At 40.2% G+C, this 9,638-nt stretch overlaps 1 protein-coding gene across 1 annotated transcript; it reads right to left on the reverse strand.

Moving 5' to 3' along the window:
* Window positions 1-779: 779 nt before the first annotated feature.
* si:dkey-90l8.3 (LIM domain transcription factor LMO4-B) lies at window positions 780-9,418 on the reverse strand. Its single transcript, XM_017696291.2, has 5 exons — window positions 9,098-9,418; window positions 5,989-6,205; window positions 4,569-4,665; window positions 2,709-2,858; window positions 780-1,447 (listed from the first exon to the last, which is right to left on the reverse strand). Exons 2-5 carry the CDS (start codon window positions 6,201-6,203, stop codon window positions 1,439-1,441), a joined length of 471 nt encoding a protein of 156 aa, XP_017551780.1. The 5' UTR covers window positions 6,204-6,205; window positions 9,098-9,418; the 3' UTR covers window positions 780-1,438.
* Between the last annotated feature and the right edge of the window lie 220 nt (window positions 9,419-9,638).

Consider the following 9,638-nt stretch of genomic DNA (forward strand, 5'->3'; position numbering starts at 1 on the left):
CAGCTCTATTTGTGACGCCAGGCTCCTATCACCACCACAGTAAAGAAATCAGATTTTGTAGTTTCTCTACAACAAACCATCTCTATTTACGTCAATGACAAAATTATGCAAAAAATTTTTTTTTTAAATAAGCACTATTCAGAAGTGAGCTTATAATGAGCATATATTGAACATTATATACCCAGTCATTGTTATGACATTTGGCATCTCTCAAGTGACTGCAGAAAACCACACATTTAAGAACCTGGTATGGTGAAAAATGTCCCCTAGCAACCCTAAGAGAACTCTAAAGTTGCTTCACATTTATTCGATTATTTAATGCAACCTTTTGGCATACTAGCTCAAACCCAGCTTATTCAAGGGCAGAGGGTTGCTAAGGGAGCTAGGTGGTGGCGCTGGGGGTGTGGGGGCTGTGCTGCGTACTTTAATTGCAACATGGTAAACAGTTAACGCGTGTGATTGTTTTGAAGCAGTGAATCGAAAGCAGCGAGTCCTTCTTAATTAGCTATGCGGCAGATTAGGCTTTATTAAATTCAAACACAGGATCAGAGCAAAGTTCAGCCTCCCCAGTGCAAAAGCAGCCGCAGATAGCGCACTCAAACACACCGCATGTGCGCGCACACACACTCACACACGCCACGCTCACATTTAATTGCTTCTGTAATGGTCCGAACTCGAGACGGATTCTTTTCCGGTCCTTTGGGTAATCAGTTTTGCACCGGTGAGAGCCAAGCTAATCACTAAACAAAACAGCAATAAACATCTGCGTTTTTTGGAGGTTTTTTTAAGGCAAAAAAGTTTATTCTTGATACGTGTGTTTAAGCATTTATTGGATTTTACATCTTAAATAAGCGTCACATGTCGACCATATGATTGGACCATAACGCACAGTACCATTATCAAAAGAGTATTTACATCTCTACACCCTGAACAGTGTCCTGAAGCTCTGCTGTGATTATGCTGGCTATAGAAACCACACCCTGAAATGTAAAAAAGAGAGTAAAAAGAAAAAAAATAATAAAGAAAGAAGGAAGAGACACAAGCACTGTAGTACTGCTTAAAGATGTGGTCAAAGAGTTCCGCAAGTTGACATGACTGGTAGGATTTCCTGTGATGGATGTCTCAGTTCCGGTGCAATCATCTAAAAAAGTCTGAAATATATGAAGTATCCCACAGAGTCCATCAGACTTTAGACCCAGGCCACAGCAAGCACTTGCATATTGTCAGGAATTCTGCACTTCCTGTCTGTTCAGAGGGGCTTGTCTTTGGGATGGGGAGTGGTGGTGGAGCAAGGCTGCAGGGACCTTTTGACCTTTGAGAGCATAACTGCACCAGTAGAAGAGCATATACAGAAAGTCTGTCAAGGATTCCAAGGCTAGAGATCCTCTGGAGAAGCGCAGGAATGGGGGAACAGAGGGAGGAGTAGCAGGAGAGGCTTTCAGCAAACCTGCCAACACAAGAGAACAGTTAGAGCATCATGTTCACCCACCAGCCAAATGCTGACGGATTACTGCAAGCTGCTCCATCCAATCAGCATCACAAGTACATGGTGCAATACAAAAGTAATGCAAACATCTAACATTGCTGAGATCCTGACAAATGGAAGGTAAAATAAGCTCAAAACAAAAGTCATATATTGACAAGTACAATAATTAAGGGTGTAATTTAATGCACCAGTCTGAAGGTGATAATTCAACAGCATCTATGTTTGGAGCGTTAATCAGATGCAATAATATTCAATAAGCTATGAAGCTTACTGACTGGCAAAAAATGACATTTGTGTAGATTCTTAAAAAATAACCAGTTGGCGAAACTGTACCAAAATAGTCAGGAGGCTATTTCCACATTTCAGGACAGTTCACATAAACAAACATGTAAAAAAAGTCATTCAGAGTGGTTTGATATCAGAGTGGTGAAATGCTACATTCTTAACTTAAGAGTCAGAATGGTTTACAACAGAAGTGATAGGAACCAGACGTCTGAAGCTTATAATGTCTCTCACCCCCTCACAGAAAATGAATACATGAAGTGTATATAATAAGTTATAAATATGCTGCCTAATGTCAGACATATATCCTTTTTTATAAACTACATTTATATGTATTTTATATATTGTAATTTTATACATTTATAGAGGTAGAGAGGTGCATGCAGGCAAAATAGACCCTAAAAAGAGACTCTGTTCATATTCTCTACTATTTGACCATCAACATTACATATTCAACCTCAGATGTGTACATTGTGAATAAAATGGCTATATTTGTGTTGTAGACATTGTGACACTTGGTTCTTATCACCTCCACTGTAAAGAAATCCTAGTCTGTATTTTCTCCACAATGAACCATCTTTGTTTACATCTCAACGGCTAAATTGTGCAGACTTAAAATCATTTCTTAAAATCAGTGAAATTCCGTGAAATCAGTGGAGAAAAAAAACTGTGCCTTCCAAAGGGACATTATATGGTCAGTCACGGTCATGATACATATGGAGTCTCTTAAGTGATTGACTACAGAAAACTATCCATTTAGGAACTTGATGTGGTGAAAAAGGTAGTCTAGCCACCCTAAAGAAAACTCTAAAAACTAAGAAGTTGAAAATCGGAGTCTGTTAAGATTCTCTACAATTTCACATCAAACCACACGGAGTAGGTATGCATAAATTTTGAAAAATCAATGGAAGTAGAAGTATAGTTTGGTGTGGGTTCTCACTTTTTGGTCAGGCAGCACAGGGTTGCCTTGCAGGTGGGAGCTGAGCAGGGTGGCCCCCGGTCGATCGTGCTCACAGAAGATGGTTCCGTTAATGTAGTGGAAGCGGTCGCCAGGGACCAGCCGGTTTCTGCACGTCGCACAGGAGAAACACTGGAGAAGGACAAAGGGAACCTTAGCTAGTGCACATTCTTATAAGAGCACTGAAGTAAAAATTAACATTTTACACAACACAAAAGCAAGTGGAGGGATTCTGTAACAAAGCATTCTTCAAGCCTAAAGTCTTCTGTACTTCTAGAACCTGCACGTTTATGTTGTAACGAATATGCTGGAATCATTTATCAGCGGTTTCATGGCTCTGTTATCAAATGGTTCTTGAAGTATGATGCATTTGCTAGCGAAACCACAGGAATCTAGTCGGTATATCCCAACATTTACATTCAGTTCTGTAGAATTACCGCTTAACCCAGGAAGTGGGGGGAAGCCCCTTCTGAACAACCGGTCTGGGCAGGAGTTTTCCCTCAGGCACTTAACAGCTTTTACCTTTAATCAAATTAAATGTACATAATTTCCCCCTTAATACAAACTTAGTCAAATCAGCCATAAACAGTTTGGTGACTGAAGTTTGCTTCTTTAATTCCACACTGGAGCTCCGAGGCTAATGTTACCGACAAGAAATGGAAGTCTATAGAGGGTTTTCCATCCACCACATAAATAAAACTGGAATGGAAACAAGAAATTTGGAAAAAATAAGGTAAAAAAGATTTTTACGTTTGGATGACGTGGAGAGGTTGGTTTTGTGATAAATGAGAAATGTGGAAAGTGACAGATTTTTAGATTAACTGATGACACAGCAGGAAAGTAAGTCACATGTTTTCATTCTGCGTGATGAAAAACATCGAGGCAGATGAAAATCAATGCTATCAACGTGCACAAGGCTTCAGTGGATGATGGTGAAGTGGGCTTGTGGCTTTAGCCCTCAATACATGGGCCACTGCCTTCTCCACACCTCTGAAATAGTTGCATTTATATGTTGGTGGTAGACGGACGATGGCAAATGAGCTATTCTTTTGTTTTGAGAGTAGCAGCGACGCAAGATCTGCCACTACCAGGGGCAGTACCACAGCAGTCACTGGAACTTCTGTCAACCGCGGCAATGAAGTAACCTGTATGTTGACTTTTTTGGGAGCCATGGAAGCCTAACATCTTATTGTTGTAGTCCAGGCACACCCAGTTTCATAGAACAAGAAGAAATTTCTTCTTAAGATTGGCTGGTGAACGAGGCCCAGTGTTTTTTCAGTGGCAACATGTAAACACAGCACAAGGCCTACAAACAGATGGGCAATATGGCAAAAATGTATCATCACAATACTTTCGGAAGCTTTTACAACGCGCGATATGTCAGAATATTTTTCTGAGATCTGAGAAGTCGGAAACAGAGAAAGTAGTGACATTTAAAAAATACCATCAAAAGCTATAATTCTAAATATTAAATTTGGCTGATTATTCTCTCTTTTTAAATCAAACGTGTAGCTGGGATGTGCTTAAGTACTGACAATATCCACAATATGCTTAGAAAAATATTGTGACCTACTATGGCGTATGTTATCACAACAACAATAAATATGGCCATATTGCCCGGCCCTAAGGCTACAGCACACTCTTACAATCGTGGGATGATCTCCAGAAATTTCCATGTAGCTGATGAAAACCCTGATTCATTTGCATTTTCCCTTCCCTTTTGAAGCAGATTTCTGCAAAACATCAGCAGAAACGTCACCCCAAATCTTATTGCCTGTATTGATGGTATTCCTTGTATTACTTAATTGCTAAATATGTAATGCATAGATATTAGCCTTCAACCTTAAGGTGGTAGACATTGCCCTGGGCCCTCATCACCATCTCACTGGCAGGAATGGACTGACCGCATGCACTGCACGCACCTGTATGCCCGAACAACCTGAAACACACACACAAACACGGTACATAAGTTATCTGCAGTATCTGTCATCACACTCAGGGACCACAACAGAACCATCTATTTTAAAACGGCACTAGCGAGATAGTTTACATATAATGAGCACATCATTAGACGTCCGGGCCTTATCGTATCAAAAACATATCACAAGTCGGTTTATCTATAATGCTTTGAAGCTGTATTTCGGTCTTCTGCACAGGCATTCGAGTCTACATCAGAAGGCACACACAGTTTGTGGTGAAGTGCACCCAGCTCATGGAAATGAGACTGATGCAAATCGAAGTAAGAACAGCATGTCAATCAGCACAGACTAGTGCGATACACACAACTTCAGTCAGGCTATTTGCAATGTAAATCAGAAACCCTTTCACAAACAGAGCTTGCATTCCGTGTCCTTGCGTTAGTTTGCATAGAGTTTTCTTTTTATATATAAATACACTGCTGCCTCAGTGCTGAGGGCAGGAGGAAGGAAGCTCTAATTTGATTCAACTAACAATTTATCCTCATCAGACTCAAACCATGTAGGCTCTCTTGCTTTATCAATAGTTATTATCATCCTTCTTCCTCATGGACAGTGATTGCATGAGTTAATGGCAATGGTTTGGCCAAAAATCTGCTTTTTTTACCTTTATTCCAAATTGAGTCCATCAGCCAAGCTTTGGTGTCTGAATTTTGCAAACAAGTAAGCTCACAAGTAATAGACACTTAGAGTAAGCTCACAAGTAATAGACACTTATATGCCACCAGTTAGCATTGCGCACAATACATGTCTAAATAGCCAAGTTTGAATTTTAATTAAATGGTTAACAAAGTCACTCATTGTGGTTTAAGGTGAAATACTCCATTATAGAGAAACTTAGTCAGAACAGTTAACAGTGGTGGTGATAGGAACCAAACGTCTAAAGCAGTTAATGCCTCGGAAAGCTCCCTCACAGAAAGTTATTACATGAACTAGTTATTAATACCCTGACTGATGTCCAAGACACACTTCTAGACTTTAAGACTTTGGCCAAAAACATTTTTTCAAATTGGGCCAAAGGCACATGTAGATTCTCTGGTTGTTGTTGATGGTAAATAAAATGCCTGTTAGTGTTGTAGACATTGTGACCTCTGGCTCCTATCAGCACCACTGTAAAGAAATCCAGAATTTCTATTACAGTGCATCCATTCAAATCAAACCACTCTGAATGTCTGAAGTGTGTAGTATTTTTTAAACTTGTACTATGAATCTGATGTTACAGTTAAAAGAGCACAGCCTGTACCCCCTGCTTTGTGTGAGGTCTAGGCTAAGCCCTGGCGTCTGACCTGATGTAGTCGGCCCTGCAAAGGATCATGCCCCCTTTGCTGTAGCAGGTGGTGCCGATCTCGCCCAGCTGGGCCTGGCAGCACGAGCACTTCAGACAGCGTGTGTGCCAGTAGCGCTCCATGGAGAAGAGTAGGAAGCGGTCGGAGATTCGCCCTCCGCATCCCGCGCACGCCCGAGACGAGCACACACCACCCGGGACCTGACTGTTCACCATCCCTGCAACACAGAACACAAAATCATCAATAAACCCAGCAAGTATTATTATATACACAGAACAATAACTGATATAGTAAAGAAATACATCAGGGTTAGGGTTAGGGTTAAGAAATACATCAGATTTTGGATTAAAAGCTGGTGTCACAGTGAAACAGTGCGTTTCATAAACAAATGGACTTGACAGCTCATTGTAGTTGCACTCAAAAACAAAGACTTCAAGGCAAGACAGACAGTCATCATACACTTCTTTATAAACAAGGTGCAAGTCTTACTATTACACCAAGCATATCCTCCTTTATGAACAGCTGAAATTGGGAATTAAGTTAAGACTGATCCCTAACTAAACTATTATAATCATGTTTATTCTTGCTCTATAACATCTTTGCACCCATTGGAATATTCAGAAGCTCATTAATATGACAAACCTTCAGACAGGAATAGTAAGAGCTCCTACACTATGTCTAATATATCTAGATTAGGGCTGGATCCTTTGTGGCAAGATATGTAACCAAATACAAAGGCCGCAATAATGATAAACACTTAGAAAATAACCAAAAATGTGTAGTTCATGTTTGACATTGTGGCTTCGGGCAGCAAAGGAATTTTTTAAACTGATGCTCATTACTTCTGCCAGGATGCACAGAAAAACATACCTGAACAATATTTCATGGTAAAAACATTGTGATTTGCTAGAGGTGCACCAATATGTATGAATGGAGGAGTGGTATCCAGAAAACACAGTAGCTGGGACAAGATTCACTGAAGGAAATGTAATCTTTATTTCTATAGGGTTAAAAATGCCGTAGGCCAGCATCGCGTAAATAATTCTGCTCTTCAACAGCACAACAACTGGTTCCAAACAAATAAGAGTGTGAAATATTGGTTAAATCTAAACACAGGACCAATGCCGAGAACTTTTCTTTGAGCAATTATCTGCAGATATCAATATCTTTCCAACATCATCATGCATCCCCGGGTTTAGTTTCTTGTATAGATTATGGCACTGACCTATATTAACCCTCTCTTTTACCCTTGAAGGTGGTCCAAGAGTCAGACTGAGTTGCAGACACTACAGTCCAAATTTACAACTCAAGTAAAATGAATCAGTATAAACAAGATTCTACACCAGATCCATAAAGGCCAGTGACTTACAATACAGTGAAGACAGTTTCCTAACTGGCGGTTATGCTTGTGAAGCCTCTATGGACATCAAAACCAGACTGTGCAGTCCAGCCCAGGCAGATAAACAGAGCAGGACGATAATGCATTTATGTAAGATGGGCGAAAGGGTGGGGAGGGGTTATTAAAATAAACTCTCCAACAAACAGTTCAACCCAACCATGGTCAAGAGGCATTTGAGGCACCACAAAAGGAAAAAGCCACAGCAGACAATGCAGTTCTTCACTCGTAATACTTACAAAAGCCCAGCAAATCAAGAAGCTGTAGTTCTTATTCGTATTTTCCGTTCCACCTTAAACTCAGGCACCAGAGTGTCACTGCAGCACCATTTAAGGTGGAGAGGAAAGTTCAAACAAGAAGCTGGCAAATAGGAAGCCAAACTTCAGCCTCGTCAGCAAATCACCCGTTTCGGTTTCTAACTGGAATCAATGTGCATCTGAGACTCACACAGATTTTCTCTGTTATTACAGTTTACAAGGCAAGACATACCTTATATACTGTATTTATAGTATTGTGTGTGTGTGTGTGTGTGTGTGTGTATTCTATATATATATATATATATATATATAATACACACACACAAATCTGCATGAGTCTCAGATGCACATTGGTCAAATTCATAGATTTTGTAAAATCATTGGTAAAATTCATATACATGGTGTATATTGTTCATATAGTTCTATATTTCATAGATGTGTCATATTTATGCTTGTTATTGCACATTTGCACTGTCCATTTTGCACAATTGCTACTATTTGCACTTCTGGTAGATGCTAACTGCATTTCATTGCCTTGTAACTGTACCGAGCAGTGACCAGGTTGAATCCATCCATCCATCCATTCATCCATACAGGACATTTTATACAAAAAGGCAATTCAATGTGGTTTATGTAAAAAAAGGCAGAGGGAAGAATCAAAAGGAAAAATAAGGCAAAGTGCTTAAGAGTGACAAAATATAAAAACGTGACGGAAAGAACAGTGTACACATATATCAAGTAGAATAAAAACATACAAGGGAATGAAAACAAAGGACTTAAGTGTTAAAATGAGCTTACGGGTAAAGTGCAGTAAGGATACGGTGCAAGCTTTTATAGAAGACCCTTAACAATAGAAAGTATAGTTTTTCCATTATTAAGTGAACCTCTACACCATTACTTTGACGCTCTAGTTTTTATGCTTTTGAGATGAATAAAAGGATCAATTCCCATATCGGTGCACCCCCACTGAAACACATCATTTTTGTAATATTGTTCAACTATACTGTTCTGTGCACCTTGGCAGCAGTGTAATTCCTCATTAATATGAGGGAAAAAAGATATTTTACATAAACACACACACACACACACACACACACACACATATATATATATATGTAAAATATCTTTTTCCTCATATTAATGGGACATCAGAATAATAACTTAGCAAACTCAAATGGCTTAATGACTTAGTGTCTCATTCATGACATTGCAATTCACTTAATAATGACAAAATAATAATTAGGTGCTGGATTTGGTGGCAGGAAGGGTCTTCTATAACTCGAAGGGCTCAGTCACAGACATATGAACAGAGAAATGATTTTAACCTGGATGTAAACACATCTGGAGCACATCTCCACGACATCACCACGTTTACAGTCAGACACTTAACTAGTGGAGCTGCGTAAACTTCAGCATTATTTGCTTGCTAGTTTAACTCGATACCAAAGCCACTCACCTTTAACTTTATCTGGGTTTGACACGAAGGGGTTTCAGTTACCGTCAATCCGGAGGGACACACCGCCGAACCAGTTCTCTCTTTCTTTGCTTTTCTTTCTTTCTTTCCTCAGAACCGCAGCCAACGACGCCCACTTCAACTAGTCAAAGTAACACAGGCACTGTGACACGTACGGGCGGCTAAACTGAGCACTGGTTCAGTTAACAGATTGATACACATCATTCAGCAGCACGGAGAGTGTCTGTCTGGGTCTGGACAGCGTTAAATCACATAACAGCGCCGCTTTCCTCCACAAAACATCGACAACAGCGTCTGTTTTCATCGCTGAGGAACAGCAGTTTCGTTGTGAGCGCAAGAATTTATACGGCTTGGGCGTGACGCAACGGAGTTGTAGACCCGGCAGCCAATGAGAACGCGCGGGGGGCGTGGTTTACGACAGAACGCTCATTCTTGTACAGTATATGAATAATGCATGAGCCGTTTTCACCCAACACCGCGCTGCGTGTTTTCACAGAAGCTGAACTAGACTCACTAAACCCGT

The sequence above is a fragment of the Pygocentrus nattereri genome, chromosome 29 (genome assembly GCF_015220715.1).
Source record: "Pygocentrus nattereri isolate fPygNat1 chromosome 29, fPygNat1.pri, whole genome shotgun sequence".
NCBI classification, from domain to species: Eukaryota; Metazoa; Chordata; class Actinopteri; order Characiformes; family Serrasalmidae; genus Pygocentrus; species Pygocentrus nattereri.